This window comes from Gymnoscopelus braueri (assembly GCF_963280865.1).
Source record: "Gymnoscopelus braueri genome assembly, chromosome: 20".
NCBI classification, from domain to species: domain Eukaryota; kingdom Metazoa; phylum Chordata; class Actinopteri; order Myctophiformes; family Myctophidae; genus Gymnoscopelus; species Gymnoscopelus braueri.
In genome coordinates this window covers 30,843,282-30,864,842 of record NC_137622.1, presented here as the reverse complement: position 1 = coordinate 30,864,842, position 21,561 = coordinate 30,843,282, and the positions used below count along the sequence as shown (strand labels likewise).

At 42.7% G+C, this 21,561-nt stretch overlaps 1 protein-coding gene across 4 annotated transcripts in view; it reads left to right on the top strand.

Annotated features, from left to right (window-relative positions):
• The first annotated feature begins 10,594 nt into the window (after positions 1-10,594).
• Positions 10,595-21,561, top strand: part of tapt1a (transmembrane anterior posterior transformation 1a) — a 43,549-nt gene continuing 32,582 nt past the window's right edge. For 3 of the 4 annotated variants that reach the window (XR_013932299.1, XR_013932300.1, XM_080416983.1), the window contains exons 1-5: positions 10,595-10,797; positions 12,359-12,489; positions 14,384-14,502; positions 15,693-15,725; positions 21,220-21,382. Coding sequence is in view for 2 of the 4 variants with exons in the window: in XM_080416983.1 (XP_080273109.1) it covers positions 10,605-10,797; positions 12,359-12,489; positions 14,384-14,502; positions 15,693-15,725; positions 21,220-21,382 (639 nt within the window). In the remaining 2 variants the exon portion in view is untranslated. The remainder of the gene's footprint in view (positions 10,798-12,358; positions 12,490-14,383; positions 14,503-15,692; positions 15,726-21,219; positions 21,383-21,561) is intronic. The other variant, XM_080416984.1, reaches the window with a different exon arrangement.

The window sequence follows — 21,561 nt, the reverse complement described above, 5'->3', positions numbered from 1 at the left end:
ACGGACACCCATCGCAAAATATTTTGTTCCAGGTACCCCCAAAGGCAAAGATTTGAGTTAAAACATTTTGCTTTAAAATAATATACGATACGATACATCACCTCAGCAGGGACCACACCAAATATTGCAATTAGAGGGACAGGGCTGATCTCATTATCACACAAACATAAGAAATGCGGACCTCACATCTAGGCCCGATCCGTCCAGACAGCACTGGCCTAGTCACTCTGCACACACGTCATGCGAAGTCCGGCCCCTCTGGCCTCTCCTCTCCTCTCGGCTCCACTCCTCTCCTCTCCTCTCCTCCCTCCCCTCTTTGCTTTGCGGCCCCAACCTCCCAACCTCGGTCATGTGATAAGGTCAGACTTCCTGTATCTGGTTGCTATGGCAACCTGCCAGATCAGGGTCTGATAGGCAAATCAGAGAATCAATTAGGCCGAGAGTCTGATCACTGATCGAGGTGGGGTAAGATGCCTAAAACATGGCCATAGCTCTGATCAACAGTCTGTGGCGGGTCTTGGAGGCATGTGGAGTGATCCTGTGCTTGCGAATCCCGAAAGCAGTGTGTGCGTTGGTCTTTGAAACCTCAAAATGTAACGTTGTCTCTCGCGTCTCTGTTATTATCAATATGATAGCGACGTCACTAATGCATCCTTGGTATTTTAGCAGTGACGTCACCGACTAATCCTTGGCATATTTATCCTAGTGGCAGCGTTCGCTACACATGTGTTTTTTGTTTATGTTTTTTCACGGCTCGCGCTACTCAAACACTAGCGGGATTATTATTTCTTGTCAACATTCAAGTAGAACTATGAGAAGGTATAACCCAGCTAAAATAATGTGTCATTATAAAAAATATATAAATGATATATGATTAGCAGTCCACTTCCTCCTGTTGGTACGGATGGATTCACATTGCATCGTTCCGTACCCAAGTACACATGATCCGGATCCGAGACTACCTCCGGAGGCGGTCTCGGGTACGGTACGGTGATCCGTTTCGGGAACGATACGCAACGTTCACACTATCACAACATCAGCCAAGTGGTCCAGGGTGCGCAACCGGGACCATAGTGTGAATCCGCCCTGAGGTATATCATGCTCACTCACCAGCTGCTCAAAGGACATGAACACACCAACATCTTTAAAGAGATCTTTTACCCTCTTCAACCCCCTCTGGTCCATAACTCGAATGCTGCATCCATGAGTGAGGGAGAAAAGCGTGCATTCTAAGGAGAGAGGGCAAGGCTTGCCTGTATTTAAAATGAGTTCTGAACTGAGAGCATATTCGAACTGAGCCACTCACAATGAAGTTGTTCGTGAGGCGCTGTTTACCGGGTGATAGAGGAGCACGCACTGGCGATGAAGGTATGGGAACACAGGGTGAGTGGAGTTGCTCCATTTCGGCCCACACCATTCCTCCCCCATCACAAGATGCAGATGTCCAATATGTTCATTTATTGTTTTGTGTTCGCCGCCCAGTAGTAACGTAGGAAGCTTGGTAATGCTAAACCCCCATCCTCCTTCTGTTTCTCCAAATATGCCTTTCTGATTCGTGGGGTATAGTTGTGTTCCAAATAAAGACCGAAATGGACCTATCTAGCTCCTTAAAAAAAGATTTGGGGATAAAGACCCCTAGTGGTTGAAATCTGAATGGCCGGACTTCGCATGACGTGTGTGCAGAGGAAAAGAGGGACAGGACAGGAAAAGAGGGACAGACCAACCGACCGACCAAGCCTCATGTAGGCCGACCCCTTGGGTCTGGCAAAAAATAGGACCCTGGGCATAATCGTCATTGAATTGACCCTGCTGGATGCAATTGGCATTATTAAGCAACGTGCTCTGTTGTGTGTGACGTTGGACCAGAGCTCCAACAGCGAGAGAGGGAGATGGAGAGAGGGAGAAGGATAGAGACTATTTCATTGTGTACCGAAACCTGAACACGCTGATCAACGCGTACTGAATCGAAGAGTTCTCAGCACAATAATACCAGAAAGGGCTAATAAATGTTTCTGAAATGACACTGCAGGGCAAGGGGGAGTTCATCCTCTTGTAAATGGTTTCTTGTCTTCAGCTGAAATGTTTGGCTTCAGCAGATCCAGGTTCCAGGATACAGCATAATGTTTGGTCGTCTACTGTACATGCAGGTCCATTTCCTTCGTTGTTTTGCTTTAAGAGCTCACCAGAACATAAATCATCCTGTACATGTAGTAGAAGAACGACAAAATGTAGAACAGCAGTTTGCAGTAGCCCTCGTTTTGACAGTATGCAAGGATGTCAGCATTCATTATGGTTGTAGGGTCATACAGTCCTGGATTGCTCATCACAGGCCTGCTCATGTACCTCCAGACATGGTACGCTAGCAGTGGCATGTTGAGGACAACGGTGAGCCATTGTGAAGCGCAGAAGAACAACGCACAGATGAAGACGTGGAAGAGATACTCTGGGAGCACAAGCGGATTTAATGTTTTACATTGATGTATAGGGTTCACGTTGGCAGTCTTCAGCTCATCGAATGCTATCGTATGCCAAACCATGAGCATGACTGAGAATGCTATGAGAAATAGAGCAAACAGATAACACAAGAACACCATCTTCCCTCCAGGCAGCTCTGCTAAGCTTGTTGCTGTCTCGGTTTGGTTGCTGTTGGTGGTTTCAGTCTCTGGTGTAACAATATAGACTAGTAGGATGTATATATACTAGTCTATATAAAGTTAGAGTTTGTGTGTGACGTCATACCAGAGCAGTGTGAGAGAAACAGAGAGATGGGTAATGGGAGAGAGACCAATATAAAAACCATCATCGACTGACTCGTTAACCAGATCCAAGGCCACTTCGAGATTATCCTTTAGGCTGTGCTAACCAACTGGATTCTCTTTGATGCTTCTCGTCCTGTTAGTGGTTAATCTCTCTCAGGGTTGCTGCTGGAACTGAACTGCAGAGGGGTGTTAAGCCCCTCTTATAATGCTGGATGGCGGTCCTGACATCACTATGGTGATGTCAGATAGTGTCAGACGTCTCTATATATGGAGCTGCCTATGTTAGTTATGCCCAAATATGGGACCATGACGTCAGTCCTGGACGTGATGGTTATGTCTATACATGGAGTTTCTGGGAAGGGTTCGCTGATGTCAGACTCGTACATATGGCACGTTTAGGTCCCTATGACGACTTTGCAGGTATATCGTCTCCATCTATGGGGATCTCCATATATAGGCTATTGCTGGCAAATATGCCCTGAATGTTTTCTACACCCACGCAATAACCCAATGCTAGGTGCAAAACTTGTAGCGCAGAAATTAAACTAGTCTAATTTGATGTAGTGTGTGTGTGTGTGTGTGTGTGTGTGTGTGTGTGTGCGTGTGTGCGTGTGTGCGTGTGTGTGTGTGTGTGTGTGTGTGTGTGTGTGTGTGTGTGTGTGTGGCGTGTGTGGCGTGCACGTGTATGTATGCATAATGCATGTATGCGTACTGTATATAAATGGTCGGCAGGAGATGGTAGGTGAGGTGACCAATGAGCAATGACCATATAACTCCACCTGCAGCCTGGCTGGTCAACCATCACGCAATATGGTAAGTAAACAGGAGATGGCGCCATAAGCCCTTTTTTATAATTAGCCCATTTTAAAAACAACCGATCTGTCTGTGTTCTCCCTAATTATTCCACAATCTGTGAATGCTATATAGATAGGTTAGTATGAGTTGTATGACGAAAGCATTTGAAAATTGTGTGTCAGTCTTCTTGAGAGAAAGAGAGACGGGTAATAGGGGGGGAGCTTTCAGGGAAGGTGATTGATTGGCAAGGGCTCTGGTGCAGGTCGACGCGTCATCATGGCAATTCAGAGATTACCTACAGGCACTGGCATATGACTGGCATGCAGGTCCGGGGGAGTGGCAGGAATTAGGGGGAAAGGCAGGGTCAGAGGTAGCAGACTGTGACAGACCTACCATTACATGACAATCTAAGCCAAAGCCAAAGTGTTGCTGCAGGAACCCCTGAATTAACAAAAAGGGAGCATTAATGCTGCATTCCATAAGATTAATGTCCTCACTAATTGCAACTCTAACACCCGGATTGCGCATGGGAAACCATTATTGCATCAAACCTGGCACAAACATGGGTCTGGTCTGCCATGACAATAATAGTCACACCAGGGGCCACTCGTGGCCCCCATGGGGCCCCAAGGGGCCACAGGTGCACCAATGCTCCAAACCAATTTATCCACACCTAACTTGGCACAAACACTTGTCAGGGGTATGGCTATGGCATATAAGAACAGTCACACCAAAATTGCACGCATAATGGGGCACTACAGCAGTGTTTCAGCAGTGTTTAACACTTCAAATGGTAATAACTCGGTGACCATTGCTCTGATCAGAACAATATATGACTATTATTTGAAGGCTGCGTAGTGGCCTAAAAATATTTTTTTTCAAAAAAAAAAATCCTGCGTTTGCTCTTTGAGTTAAGTTTGAGTTCCTGCGTTTGGGTCCTTATACTTTAAGTTAAAGAGGTGAGTCCTGACAAGGTCATAGCACGTTCTGGTGCAAGTACTGTTTGCACTGTACCTGCACTGTACCTAGATTTGATTACTTGCCAGTAAGTACAGCATAGTTTTAAACTGAACTTGCATATTCACCTCACACCTTCTATGATCATCTTCTATAACTATGATTTCAGTTTGACATGCCTGTTTTGCGGAGGTGGTGGTGCCTGTTGCTGCTTGAGAACTATAGCTTGGAAGAGATTTAAAAATATATGTAATTCATTAGAGGATGTGTTTCAACGACCGTGTGTGTGTGTGTGTGTGTGTGTGTGTGTGTGTGTGTGTGTGTGTGTGTGTGTGTGTGTGTGTGTGTGTGTGTGTGTGTGTGTGTGTGTTTTCTCTCCCCTTTTCAGACTTGGTTGCAGTCGTTGGTGCAGAGCAGGCCTTGGTCCATTCCCTGATTCCTGCTCCCACATGGCGCAAGTTAGACCTTGTGTGTTCTGTGTGCTGTTTACTCTCACTTTCCTCTGTGTGTGTGTGCGTGTGCGTGTGTCTGTGCGGCTGCTTTTCTCTCAGACTCCAGTGCAGTGTTTCAGCTGCAGTAGCTCTTCTCAACTGCTGCTCCTGAATGCTGATGCCGCCTGAACTATGTCTGTTGCCCTCATTTCTTTGAGTCTTTAGCACTGACCTCAGCTCATTCTCATCACAGGCTGCCTCCCTCTCTTTCTCTCCCCCTCTGTTTTGTCATTGCTGTTCCCCATGATTATAGGTTTTTGCCTCTTTATCACACACTGAGCAATTTTTGTTTAGATCTGGCTAGGATCATTCTCTGTAAAGTTATCTGATGCTTGCTTGTGATAAAGTGCTATATAAATAAACTTGGATGTGATCATAAATGATGCACCATAATAGTATTTAAATGTTTTTTTTATTATATATTCCTGTTTTATAGTCATGGGTAAGTCTTTGCCCACTGGACCAAGGAAAGGGGATCGCTGTCCTGTCTTCAGGCTGAAGAAGAGGAAACGTATTAACTAAAAAGGTACTTAGTTGACTGGGCACCCCAGGACTCTGGGTCGGTTAGTATTTCCCTCAACACCAAGTCTCCTCACCAAAATTGGCCAATCTACAACGTGTAGGGGGGATTAAAATAAATTGCAAATTAACTTTTCAATAATTTTACTGGTAAATGTGAAGTTAATATAGGGTGAGGGTCAATGTGCACTATTTAGGACAGCACAATGAATGTTTGGATCATTTGCTAGAATACCATCAAAATGGTCACCATGGTAAGAGGGAGACTTTTTTATGATAAATAAATAAATAGATAGCATTGAGTAGTGATGTGTGTTAATTATGGTAGAGGGAAGGTGGAAGTGGTGTAGTGGTTAACCATTTAGGATTTGACTGAATTTGGGAAGTAGGCCTACAGCTATTCTTTTGGCCGGTGGGGTCTTTACAGCAGACCCTAAAGCACAGAAAATCGCAAATTAAGTCGTGAGCACTTATAAGAATGTAACACAGCAGCAGAAGGAAACAGCCCTGAAACGTCCTAATTTCTGAGATATAATTTGTGGGTATGAAGTCTGGTTTTAGACCACGGGGTGTCTATCCAATACACGTCACGCCCCCAAGAGTGCAAACTTGCTAGTTATGCCCCGTTGATAGGCTTTTTAACCACTTAAGCACTATATACTTCATCGTACTACAAATAGCTGAAATTGCCGATCTACAAGCTCACAATGTGTTGTGATGCAACAAGTTGTGGGCTTTTAGATCTATTATCTAAAAAATATATATAAAACTTTCTGCCCAAAATAGGGATTCCAGGTTGAAAGTCGGTTAATCAATGAAAATCCTTAGGCTTTATCTATTTATTATTAGGTACATTAGGGCACCTGCCTTCCCTGACCGTCTGGAAACTCCTTCCAGAGGGTAGATCTCTCTCTAGGTCGTCCTCAGACGAGCCCTCCATCGTCGCTTCCAGTCATCCCGGTTCTCCATACACCTGACTGGTGCTCCAGCGTCTTTCTTGAGTACATCCATGTATGTTAGTGTGGGACGTCCTCGTGACCGGTGCCCGTGTGTTGGTTCCCACAGCACCAATTTGCTGGTTGGCAGCGCTTAATGTCTTTGGCAGTGTCCTGCTACTAGTCTCATTCTCCTGGCTGCTATTTTCTCGCTCACCCTTGGTATTCCCTCATGCAGATTCTTGTTGGTAACATGTGCATGCCTGCTGATGTTAATTGGAGCACCCGTCTAGAGACGTCTGCAGGTTGGGCAGCATTCACTGCCATAGAGGAGAACAGACTCTATCCGTTGCATAGAAGAAGCTGAGTTTGATTTGTCGCGGGGAGGTTGGAGTTCCACACACTGGTCATGCCGTTCAGGGCGTTGAAATCGATGAAGCACAGTGCAGCAGTCAGAGGGTAGCGCCTGGAAGATAATGGGCTGGGATGGAAAATATTGCATTTCATCACAATTGTAACATTTAGAAGTGTGCCTTACTACGTACTGTTATGCTGTGAAATGTTATCTTGCACGTCCTGCACATGCCCGTAGACGTGGCTGTCACACTGTATAAAATAAGATCCTCTTTCCAGAGAGACACTATGTTGTATCAAGCTGAACTTGAACAGTTCAAGTTCAACTGTATTGTCACACGCGTATTATAATGGCTCTCTCTCTGCCTTAAAACTAAAGACACTACAGATCTACTTAGACTATGTACACATTGCACTCATATATATTACAATATACAGTACAGAACATATTGTACAATAACTTACTTGATTTTCATGAATGCATCCTCTCTCCATGTAAGAAACCTAGACTTGTATTCACAGACATTGGCATCAACACATTAATCCAGGTTACAGAAGGGATATATTTTCCCTGACATGGATTATTCATCTTTTTCACCTTTCTTCTTGACCTAGAAGTATTAGAGGTCCTGGGTGGACAGGTCACCCAAACAATACTATAAAGACTTTTGTTGTGTTTTCTTGAGTATTCAAGTTATACTATAAGTTACAACATTAATAAGACAGAGACAGACTTATTGGTATAAAGGTGGTTAGGTTAGGGTTAGGCATAGTTTTACTGAGGTTAAGATTAGGAATAAGGTTAGGTTTACTGTAGGCATAGCTGTACTGAGGTTACGTTCAGGAATACCTGGTGGAGTATAGACCCAGCTTCTGCTGCTGAGAGATCACATGATTTGTCTGGCTCTTAGCCCAAAAGTCAACCGGTTAATTAAATACAAATGGTCACACTCACACAGATAAGCAGTGGTGGAAAAAGCACTTACTTAAGTAAAAGTATCAATACTGCAATGTAGAAATACTCTGTTACAAGTAAAAGCCCGGAATTCAAAATTTACTTGGGTAAAAGTACAAAAGTATTGGTATAAAAATGTGCTTAAAGTACCAAAAGTAGAAGGTACTTATTATGCAGAATGACCCATTTCAAGTTTTCAAATTTATAAAATATATTAAAACATCTTTTGATAGCATGTATAGGGCTGAAGTGGTTAATATAGCCTATGTTTTGTTATAATAATCAAAATCTACAAAGTAGCTAGCAACTAAAGTTTTCAAATAATTGTAGTGGAGTAAAATATTTTTTTTTGTCTCTGAGATGTAGTGGGGTAGAAGTAAAAGTACAGACAATTGGAAATACTCCAGTTAAGTAAACAATACCTCAAAATTGTATTTAAGTACAGTACTTGAGTAAATGTACTATAGTTACTTTACACCACTGCAGATAAGAAGTCTATGTAGCTCACTTACTACTGCCTAACCATGACCTTTTTTGAGCGGTGTAACCGCTCCTATAATTGGCTAGCGAGACACATGATGAAATTAACTTCAAACTTCGCAGACGCGCTGTGATTGGCTAGCGAGACACATGATGAAATTAATAATTATGTAAAAAATGTAAGCACGTCACTTCGCAGGACGTGCTGTGATTGGCTACCGAGATGCATGATGAAATTAATAACTCATCAATAGCACCGCTCACTTCACACTGGGTGTGATTTTTTTGGGCGGTGTAGCCGCCCCTATAAGTGGGGTTGGGACACCTCATTAGTATTAGTTTCCTGCACTGTGATTGGCCCACTTGGCCCACTTTCCTGTACTGTGATTGGCTGACTCTATTGGCTGACTCTATTCAGCACTGTGATTGGCTAGCGAGACACATGATGACATTAATAACCTATAAATAGGATTATGCACTTCCAAAAATCCATTTTTTTGGAAGTGAGCTTCCATCACTATGATGACCACTGTGATGACCACACCGCCCACTTCGCACTGGGTGTGATTTTTGGGCGGTGTAGCCGCCCCTATAAGTGGGGTTGGGACACCTCATTAGTATTAGTTTCCTGCACTGTGATTGGCCCACTTGGCCTACTTTCCTGTACTGTGATTGGCTGACTCTATTGGCTGACTCTATTCAGCACTGTGATTGGCTAGCGAGACACATGATGACATTTTGTTTGCTTTATTGTTAAATTGGTTCTAACTGTAATTGTATTCTTGCTCTGTAAAGCACTTTGAGCTGCATTTCATGTCATGAAAGGTGCTATACAAATAAAGTTTATTATTATTATTATTATTATTATTAATAACCTATAAATAGGATTATGCACTTCCAAAAATCTTTTTTTTTTTGGAAGTGAGCTTCCATCACTATGATGACCACTGTGATGACCACAGGTAGACCACACCGCCCACTTCACACTGGGTGTGATTTTTGGGCCGCCCCTATATGTGAGGTTTGGAAATTGCACCCCCCCAACCCTGCGCTGTGATTGGCCACCAGTGTACCCCCCTAACCCTGCACCGTGATTGGCCAATCACAGTCTATTCAGGACTGTGATTGGCTAGTGAAACATGACACATGTGCATAGCCCTATAAATAGGACTATGCACTTTAAAAAAACACATTTATGGGTTTTTTTATGTGAAAAGAAAACACATTTATGTTTTTTTTAAGTTAGGGGTGTACAATGGTTAGTCGACAATATTACTTTTCTTTAAGTGAACTTCCATCACTGTGATGACCACTGTGACCACACCGCCCACTTCACACTGGGTGTGATTTTTTATTGTATAACTGAGATAAAAGATGACACTAGACCTAAAACAAACAACACTTTTACGATTAGGTATTAGGTATAGGTAATATTGTATAGCTTTTCACACTTGACAAGCTAAATGGTTCCAAGTTAATTTCCTGTTGCAGAGTTCAGTAGCTGACAGGCAATAAACTTGGACCCAAGCTGTTCCCTAGCAACGCAATTCCAAAGTAAGTCTATATTTTTATTTGTAGCAATTCAGAGTTTTCTTCTTGTTTTTCTTGCAGTGTTGTTTGACTGACTTTTCTTCCTCCAGCATTCCAGATGTAAATTCTGAGTTAAAGTGGCACTATGTAACCACTTTTAATAAATAAAATGTCATTTTGTCCAATCTATATGGTAGAGTATGTTGATACAATATAACTTGTATTGGTTGTATTTAGTCTCCCTGCGCTTATATTGAGACATTTAGATCGTGTCAAAGGTCATGTCTCACCTAGACACAGGATCTGACATGAATTTATAAAAAATATAATTATACTATATACTATATACTATACTATACTATAATACACACACACACACACACACACACACACACACACACACACACACACACACACACACACACACACACACACACACACACACACACACACACACACACACACACACACACACGCGCACACACACACACACACACACACACACACACACACATATATCATCATCATTATTATTCTTTTAATTTAGGTATTTTAATATTTGTAACATTTTGTTGATAAATGTGAAAGAAAAATATAGACTACATGGTATACTCATTTGAGTGTATAGTGTGTGTGTGTGTGTGTGTGTGTGTGTGTGTGTGTGTGTGTGTGTGTGTGTGTGTGTGTGTGTGTGCACGCGCGCGCGCGCGCGCGTGCGCGTGTTGACTTCCAGGGTTCCAGGGGTTGGTTGTTTATCTTTGGCTCTGGTGATGACGTTGCACTACAGGCTTCAGGGGCCAGGCAGCAAGCGGCGCGGTACGGAGTGAAGATGGCGGACTCATTGGGGACAGAGCTGTCAGACGAGAAAGACACCGACATGGACGACAAGAAGAGACACAACAAGCGACCGTGGGACGACGTGTCGTCCAGGTCGAGGAAAGCGGGCAGAACTCCACCACGGCTGCCCGAAACGCTGGGATTCTACGACATAAAACATGCTCGGGAGCAACTGGATCAGTCAGGTAAAACGTTCCCCCCTCTCTCATGGTCGTTGTTGTGGGTCAAATGATCTCCTTTAGCTCGCTTGTCCCGGGCTATGAGGAGTTAACGTTGTGTGTCATAATGTAACAATACATGTACTTGGATGTAGAGATACGTGTAGCTACAGGACAAACAAGATAGCGTTTAATAAACAACGTCAACAAGGCTCTGCCGTCCGCTGTCAACGTGTACTGTTGTTTATACTTCAAGTTCAGACTGGGATCAGTTCGCTTTCACAGCCACAAGGCTGCAGATCCGGTCTAGAGCGGATATGGAGAGGCTCCATGTGCGTGCGTTCTTATGTGTGTGCAAATTACCGGATACAGTAGGCGGGCTCTAGACCGGATCTTGCCACTGAGCAGTAAATAGAAACCCGGCTTTCCACAGGTACTGCGGTCTGGTCTGTGAGGAAAGCCTGGTGAAGCGAGGTTATCTCCAGTCCATAGTGCGACGACGTCGGTGCCGCTGGCCAAAAATAACAGATCTTCAACGCGTGTTGTGGGCATGTAGATCTCCAAGATCTCCAACGCCTGTTAGCTTGTAGATCTGTTTTTTCGGGGGCAAGCGACAACTTCGAGCGAAGGAAGGAGGGCGCTTCACGTCACTGTTCTGGTTTGCCGAAGCTATAATACAACCGCAAAATAGTAAAGATCCAGTACACATTGGACCGCTTGATCTGGAGACAAGTTACTCTTTGAAATCGTCTTCATATTGAGTTTTGTGAATTATTAAAATGTTCCACAGTTTTACAAGTTCATATACCAGGCCAAGCGGAAATGATTCCCAATCCCAGACGATCTGTGGGGTCATTTGAGGTGAAAGAGTGACACAATAACTCAACTACTGTAGTTCTGTAGTTATACTGTATCAATTATATCCTAAGAAATGTATTCGTATTTCCACATTTAATTCATTTGCATATATTTTGTAAGATATGCACCTATTGTAAGTCGCTTTGGATAAAAGCGTCTGCTAAATGACTGTAATGTAATGCAATGTAATGGACAAAATCGAATAGTTTGAACAAATACCTTGATATTGATAATGTATTGAGAAGGAGTGCTTTGCTCCAGTGCATTCTTTCTTACCTTGATATTGATAATGTATAGTCAATACATACAGTCATAATGTCACTCCCCCCCCCCCCCCCCCCACACACACACACACTCCCCCCCCCCCCCCCACACACACACACACACTAAAATACTGGAAATAGCTCGCTATTTTGGGGGAGAATCAAGTACAAAACCGGGCTTAAGTGGTCAAAGCCAGGAAAAGACCATTACGATGTCCAAAATCCCAGACGATATCTAGTCTCACACTATCAACATAATATTGATAGTCTATGATTCAACTATTAGTCTTCACCACTGAGAGAGAGACATTTCTTTGTCTTTCAAATTGCAATTAGACCCTTCATAGGGCCCATGCCCTACTCATTGTGTAGATAGACTGTGTGTGTGTGTGTGTGTCTGTGTGTGTGATCGGTGGAGACAAAGGGCCTTGTGGTGACAGTGTGTTGTTATAATGTTGTTGTTCCAGACCCTTCGCTGGGCCGTTTCATTGGTGCTGAGCTCACCAGAGGTTACTTCCTGGAGCACAACGAGGCAAAGTACACAGAGCGCCGTGAGAGAGTGTACACGTGCATGCGGATTCCAAAGGAGCTGGAGAAGGTACATTATATACAGAGCTGGCCTACCAGTGCGCTGTAAAATCAGGATTTTTAACGGTGTGCCTTGACCTCACCCCATGACCATGTTCTCTGTCTCTCCAGAGCACACAATAAGTCTTGCTTCTAGTTACTAGAAGCAAGGTTCATTCGCCATGCAACACTTGCTTGTACTTGAATCAAGTACAAGCAAGTGTTGCATGGCGAATGAACCTGGTTCTAGTTAGCATTTCTCCCTTTATCTCTCTCAATCTGTCTTTCTCTATCAGACTCTCACATGCACATAGTGTATGTGACGCACACATAGTATCACGGCTCTCATTATCAATTTTCCAACCTCAAAGGTCAGTTCACGGCCATTTGCTCCCAGTTAAGCTTGGCACTTCCCTATAACTGCACCAGAACACCACCAAATGTTCACTCTATCCATACAATTTTAAATTTTGCTCATCACATTTTGAATTTAAAAACGTTCAGTTTTTACGATGAACAAAAAACAAGAAAATGCTCTGTTCAATAGTCTCCTAAACCTGATTTACAGATCTTAGCCATTTAGTCCATGCAAGAAATTACTAAACATTTCACCATTTTGATGGTGATTCTTCTACTCATTATATGATTTTGTTGTGAAGTGGCACATACGTTTAATTTGCTTGCTCTTCTCCTCAATCACTAGGTGGCCACGTTGAAACATGAAGCTTAAGTTAATATGAATCAGCAACCTCTCAGTGATCTTGGCTCTGAAATAAGATAGTCTTAAGAGTCATAACCTATAACCCCTTATTGCTTTCTATGACCCCTGTGTACACTAGAAACCAACCAATTGTACATTAGTGGGGATATTATAAGTCTTCTCAGCTACAATGACCTTTTTTTGACATTTAAAGGATCTACACCATGAATTAATTTTTTTTTTTTAATATTTAATATCATATGGTGTATGTCCTAAATCATCACTCAGATATACTCATCCCAAGTCAATTGTCTCTGGCTTATACAGCACTTTCAGCTGCAATACAAAAACGTCCTTTTGGGCAGGGGGGGCTACTGAGCAATTCTGTCTGGCCATCATCAATGCAATTGCATTGCCATTCTTAAATGGCCTGTTCAGACACGCCCATTCTGAAAATCTCTGAAATGAGAATGAATGACTGAATGTTAAAAAAAACTATTTTTTGGGGTACAAGAGACACTGGGGAGCCCAAAAAATACCCCCCCCCAAAAAAAAAATGAAATTCATGGTGTGGCCCCTTTAAGATTTTGCATATTGCATATACCTTAACTGATGAAGTTTTTCATTTGTTGTCTGTTTCCAGCTAATGGCCCCCTTTTGCCAGTGAGATAATATCGTATAGCATCACAGCTGGATATCATTATACAGTATTGATTTCTCCCTGCTGGAATAATGTCTGGATGTACTTACTTACTTACTGTAAATTATTTTCCCATCATATAATCTTTGTTTGAGCTACAGGGCAATGTAATGTCTTAAGCTTAATGTATACTTCATCGCGTGTGGGTGTTGCTTGCCAAAAAAAGAACAGATCTACAAGGTCACGTCAAGACGTAACCCATTGTTAACTTGTAGATCTGTTCTTTTTTTACCGTGATTTCAACACAAGTCACAGTCAGCTCAACTGATACCACATCAAGTCAGTTGTCGTACTACTTGTATAACCCATTAAATTAATCTGTGTAATTTTCTTTTTTTGCGTCGGCTATTAAAAAATAGCAGATATACAAGCTCACAGCGCATCACGATGCTATTTTTGAACATTTTTGAAAGATCTACTGATTTAGAAGGCACCTGTAGAATGGGCCTCAGGTCTTAATGGGATAAGGCATTCCTCATATAGCTGCTTGTTAGTTTGACGTGGAGATGTGGTGTATGTTTCCAGTTGATGATCTTTGGGTTCTTCCTGTGTGTGGACGCCTTCCTCTACGTGTTCACCCTGCTGCCCCTGAGGGTGCTGCTCGCCCTGCTCCGCCTGCTCACCCTGCCCTGCTGCGGCGTCAGGTTGGACGCCACACACACACACACACACACACACACACACACACACACACACACGCGCGCACACACGCACACAGGAAACATACATGCACAGTCACAACTTATAAATACAAGCGATAGATCAGCGAACATACACCTATTGTAATTACACACAAGTCCACTACAGCAGTGGTTCTCAAACTTTTTCATGTCAAGGACCCCCAAAATGATATGTATTTGGCCGCAGACCCCCATCTAAAAATATTTTGTTCCAGGGACCCCCAGAAGCAAAGATTTTAGTTACAAACGTTCGCTTTAAAAAATATTATATTCAAAGATTTGCACACATTTTCACGATTCTTCAAAAATAGCAGATCTACAAGCTCATAGCGCGGCACTCGGTGCCGCGCTATGAGCTTGTATATCTGCTATTTTTGAATAGCCAAAGTATAAAAGGTCATAATTATTCTGATGCTATATTTACACATTTCTCTGGGTACCCCCTGGAACACCCTCAAGGACCCCTGGGGGTCCCCGGATTCTATACGTGTACTGTATTATGTATGTATATGTCTCCTATCATTTTGCTCCATTTCTCTTCAACATACTAGAACCTGTTCTACCACAATACTAGTCGGTGAAAATAAAGGTTAACGCTGCAACTTGTTTTTATTGAATAAAACGTTATGAGGACCAATCTGTATGGTAGAGTACAGTTAATATACTATAACACAGCTGCGGTGGTTGTAGTTGGTCTACTATCTATTCTATTTAATTATATTCTATTTTATTCTATATTTCCTGTGGTTGGGTGCAATCCTGTGTTACGGTGGGTCCACTACTGGTTGACAAGTGGTATTGCACGAAGCTCAAAATGCAATTTATCCTCTGCAACAGGCTTTTTGGGTTAGTTTAGCAGTAGAAAATTCGGAGCTCGTGTGGAGGACCTGGGTAGAAAAGGGTACAGATTGCAGCTTCAAAAGAAAACACAGAGGTGCAAATTATTTAAAGACATGCTGAAAGTGGGACTATTTCCTATCTCACTAATGTGTGAGTGTCCCATATCTTTAATTAAGATACATTTAGAGAGAGTGAGAGTTAAACATCTACCAGCCAGGTTTATGTCCACTCCCCTTCCCCTCTGGCTCTCTTCCTTGCAGCCCTTGTTCACTTTACTATCCCTCCTTTTCTTCCTTTGCTTTCCAACGCCGCAGGGCGCACACTTGCCCCTACTGCAGAAGAAGCAGGTACTGTATGATCTCACGACATTGCTGCACACATCCTCCATGTCACAGTCTCAGCTCCCCCCCATCTGCACTTTGTTTTGTTGACATCGGCTGTCTGGCACTCTCTTTATCCCCCGGCATTTGGTTGTTGAAGCAAGAGTGGCCATGTTGGTTTCAAATAGCGCTAACGCTCAGGGTTTCTTCTTTATTTGAATTCTATCCATATAGATAATGTTGTAGAGATATGTTTAGTTCATAAAAGGACATACCTACCCACCCTCCTGGAAGTTACAACCGCATTCTGCTGGGGAAACTTCCACACTGGAGCATTTTGCAGGCCGGGGCTTAGGTTCCTTGCTTGAGGGCATCTTGACAGTAGTTGTTTAGGTGACGGGGAGAGCGCTAACCCCCCCCCCCCCACACACTTTCCCAAACTCGATTTTCCACGCCGGTCTGGGAATTGGAACCAGCAACCTTCCCTAACAATGTTCTGTATCACGAGGCAAGTTTGAAGTTTCCCTCCTCTTTTCTCTTCTAGATCTTAAAGGCTAGAAATGCAGAGCAATCTGAATGACACACAGTGACATAGCTGACTGCACGGTATCGTGCACCACCTGTGAGGAACTGATAAGGTAGCTCATTGCGAGCTGGTGGCGCCTGCTTTGCTCAGGCTACATTTACTGAGCCAGCTGCAGCCGGCTTTGCAGCTACAGTCTACTCTGTGTGTGTGTGCGTGTGCGTGTGCGTGTGCGCGTGCGTGTGCGCGTGCGTGTGCGTGTGTGTGTGCGCGTGTGTGCGCGAGATGCAGATGCTGTGTGGGCAGATGGCTTTGCTCTCATTGCCTCCAGTTGAACTAATGTGTGCCCTTTTCACAAAAGCAGTAAGGCTAATATTAGCCAAGACATCTATTGAGAAACGTGTAATTTCTTTAAATGTTCCTCATGCCTGGTTTCATTTTAGTTCAGTGTGTTGAGTTTGTAAGTTAAACCATCCTTGCTCTTTATTAGAAAAGACAGCAGAAAGAAGGTAGAGACTGGGTTAAATATGATGCAGATTTGGAGCTGGATGCGCACATTCCCTGGTTGGGTGAGTCACTAGCAGAGGGTGTTCAGCTTATTGCAGAATTTTTTAAGACATGCTCAATGTAGTTATCAATACATCATTTAGTTCTAAAGCAATATATATTTTTAGCGGCAGGTTTTACAGGATGACTGTTGGTCAACTCAGGGCAGTGGTCCGTCTGTCCGTCTGTTCATCAGATTTCCATGAATCTTGCTTTGGTCATCCATGCTCAGTAGAAGATAAACATTAAAGCGCAAACATTATTTCCAATGTTTCCATTATTTCGTAAGGACGGTTTGCTGCTCCATTCGAGCAAAGTGGCACATGCACCACTCTGCAGTCAGCTCATAGTGATTTCAACGCAAGTCACAGTCAGCTGAACTCCTACCACATCTAGTCAGTTTAATACATAAGTCAGACTTCATTGTTTTATCCTTGATTGTTTTAACTTGAGGCTGTGTGTATGTCTGATTTGCAATCATTTGCAATTCTTTTTGATTTTGTGCAATCAAAATTGACTTAACATAATGGAGGAAAACATACCGATTTTGTGCGTCTATCATGGGTGTATTACCTTAATTATTTGTCACAAGTTTGCATTCATATGCGAAATACGAAAGCCCTGTGTTGGAAATGCGTTTCCACCCAAGCTGGCATGTGTCAGGCATGTCTTTTTTTCAACATCTTGTAGGTAGGCAGGCAATATGCATTTATGATAAACTGTTTTGTTATGTGTTGTTGCCCTCAATAGCTCAACAGACGATTAAATATCTTAAATGAAGTAATGAGGTACCGATGTGTAATTTTCAATTAGTTTTTAATGACCTAGTCGTGACATAGTCCTGCTAGAAGTTTTCATAACTGCCTAGTTTCCACGGCCCCTCTGCTACTCAGACACACATCGTGCTCCGTGTGAAGAGGCCATGAGGACTGCTAGTTGGGCTTTTAGTCTCATATTCTTGTGCCTAAATTATGTTTCTATGCTGAATGAAAGTATATGTCGTTAGACGTCATTCGATTATAGTAAATAATGTTCTCATGCTCTTCATGCTGTTATAGATTAGAAATGTTAGACAGAAAATTCATTGAAATGGCTATACATAATATTGAATGCTTTTTCAATGCTTTGTGACGTCTCAAAATGTATTTGGTGGAAAAAGAAAACACTTTGTGGTTGGTTGGTATAGTAGGTGTCTGGTGTACCCCAGCCTGAGCTTTGTGGCTGTGTTGAAATTCTGGTGTGGTTTTGCTGCGTATATATACAGTACAAGGTTTTGCTCTCCGGGCCTCAGTGCTGAATGGCTGCAGTCTTCTGTGGGACGTGCTGCATGTCCTGCCTGCATGGAACACAAGCCTGACAAGAGTCACTGTCTCACCTTTTAACTGTCTGTTGTTTCATTCATTGTCTCACTCCCTTTCTCACTGTCCCCCACTCTTGCTGCCTGTCTGTCTCTCTTTTGTTCTTTCTCTCTGTCTCTCTCTCTCTGTCTCTCTCTCGTATTATTAAAATTAGAGAAAGTGTAGGAACCTGAATCGATCCTCTGTAGAGAAAGCTCCTCTAAATGGAGCGTGTCTCCCGACTTAGCCACTAGATGGAGCCCTAGCATCAGGAACATAAAGCAGAGAGGGTCTGCAGCAGAGAGAGAGAGGGAGTAAGAGAAATTGAGAGAAACTAAGCCATGGGAAGACAGACAGGTACAGATGGATGCGACTGTGGACTTACACAGCTAAAGCTTAAAAAAAAATACTTTTGGCCCAGGTTGAGTGTTCCCATTGCACCATACAGTACTGTTCACTTGTACTGACCACTACTGTGGTGCAGTATTAACACATTCTGAATTATCATTGACATCATAACACTGAACATGTGTGGCTGTTGTAACTCTTAACGGCAATCATCTCCCCAATCTTATGCCTTGTGAACGCACAGATGTTGGTTGTGTTTCACTCGTCTCCGCACAGCTCGTTGCTTGACTGCACACTGATTCGAGAGCCAGTGAGACACTTTATTAGGCCAATTTACACATCTTGCTGAGCTCCAGTCCCTCTCTTTTCCTTCCTCAGCCCAGAGCTGTGAATGTGTTGCTACTAAAAATATCCCAGATAATATCTACACCTTCCAGCTCTCCTTCCCCAACAGCAGATTGTTCAGTCATTTAAAGCATGACTTCTTTTCCTCCCCTCTTGTGTTTTTAGCCAGATTATATATGTAAGGGATATGAACATTTTGCCGGGAAGCCAAGACTTAACCAACGGCTACCGTAAGTTCAATTACAGAGGCAGCCACTGTAAAAGTCACCCTTCATGCATTTATCTCGTATTCTAGTACTGCAGGCAACTGGTTTTTCTAAAATGCTAAGCAGTAGAACCAAATCTCCAGTGTCTCTCCACCAATTATTCAGCATTCCTTTTCATTTCTGATGGCTTGAAAGGGAGCAAAAATAATTCCTCTTGGAGATGGTGCATAAAGGCAGCATTTGTTCAGCAAGCTTCTTGTAAAAGAATGTGACTTTTTCAAAGGCTGCGTCTGTAGGAGAGAGGTAGCTTTTCGAGTAGTTGGTTGTGGTGGTTTTTCAATGTCTTGTACTTTAGTCCAGTAAGTAGGTCAAAGCCTAGTCTACCGAATGTTAGGGCTGGCTGATATGGCCAAAATCTAATATCTCAAATCGCGATATACTGTATTTGACCGAATACATTTATCGATGTTGTGGCAATGACAATTGGTGCTTTCACAAAATATTTGCACAATGACATTTTTGATAATCATCAATAACGCCTATGTAATACTTATGTGAATAAAGGCAAATAAGAATAACAAATAAGAATAGCTAGAACATTCAGGTCAGTTTACCATAATGCTTAAAACCAGGAAAAGTCTACATTTAGTCACTTAGCACCATAGCACAATATTACAATTTCCAAAATCCCAGACGATAACTAGTCTCACAATATCGATATATTACCAGCATATTGGCCAGCCCTACCATATTTGTATAGTATGTGATTTATCTGTGAGCGGTAAGGCCTTGTTTCAGTACTATGAGCAGAACAGTGCTGCTACAGGAACTGTGGATGAGAATAATCAAAGTGACGGCTAGCTGAAGATTCTGTATTGCCATTTATCAACAATAACAATAATTTGGCTGTTTTTAGAAGAGGCTGCAGCCTGCTGGATTTTGGGATCCATCTCAAAATCCCCTGCTAGTCTACATTCCCAGACACATTAGGGCTGTCAAGATCATGACATTTTACTTGATAATTAATTGTCACTCAAGTAATTGCGATTAACTATTTAATTGTTTTTGGCATCGAGCATTGGAACAATAATTACATTTCTGTTTTTAGGTTTTGTAAACAAAAGTCGCAAAGGGCAGATATGACAAATAACTTAAATATGACTGACATAATACACTTTATTTTTTTAAGTAGTGGAAATAGCCAATCTACAAGCTCACAACGTGTCACATCGCATTGAACATGGAAACGATAATGACGATTATGCAATATAATTGCAGCCAGTTATCTCATATAAATGTGATTAGGCGATTATGTATTAATATGTATTAATCCATTTTGGGCGGGAAAGCCTATTTGTAACTATACCTTTCAGGACGGGAACCCCTTTTGGGGTTCTTGTTGCTATGTACAGTATATAGCAACATACATTTGTTGTCATTTTTCAGAAAACTTAGGTCAGGATTTAGAAGGCGTTTTTAGAATCGGCCTCAGGTCTAAATGGGTTAATATGATTATGTATTAGTAGTGCCTACACCTAATGCGACTGTACTGTGATGCCCGATTACCATGCCACATTAAAATGCGCTGCCATGTGGCTGATCGTAACGTCCCACCCTGTTAGTGGTTCATACATAAATATTAGTCATCTAGTTCAGTGTTTCCACTCTGACCCACATTTCTGCAGCGAACCGACCGCGACGTCGGGACTTAAAATACTAAATATTCCTGTATCAAAGTGGTTCCTGTCAGATTAACTTGTGGCCCACTTTTCGAGCTCTTTCTTCCAACCCGGGCTCTAAGGATTTGGCCTCCGTTCCTTTGCTGTGCACCCTCTAAATCCGTCAGTGTCATTTATTTCCATTGGTTATGAACATGGCATGTTTTCCTTCCATTTCATTCCCCCAACATGAGAAGACTTTCATTCCAAATGACATGAGTGCGGTGGTTTAATTAAACCACAGTGGGGGAAGGGTTAATATATCAGTGTGTGTGTGTGTGTGTGTGTGCGCCTGAGTGAGTGAGCGTGTGCGCGTGTATGCAAGGATGTCTGTTTTTATGCATGTTTCTGCATGTGCGCCCGCTCCAATAACTCTATGCACTCAACCATTTGTGAATGCAATGAAGTGACTGTATAATTATGTATGCATTTACATACACACGGTTAGCTAATTATCCTGTATGTGTGTGGTTTATGCGTATGCATGTTGTCCCCCAGTGGGTCACGGATCCTGCAGCCGGCCCAGGTGTGCGACATGCTGAAGGGGCTGATCATGGTGCTGTGTTATTCCATGATGCACTACGTGGATTACTCCATGATGTACCACATTATCAGAGGACAGTCTGTCATCAAACTTTACATAATTTACAACATGCTGGAGGTATACACACACACACACACACACACACACACACACACACACACACACACACACACACACACACACACACACACACACACACACACACACACACACACACACACACGTAGCAGAGTAGCCCTGACTTTAGCCCAGAGGCCTAATATCTTCAATGGCCTGAGGGGATTATCCTTTGCCTG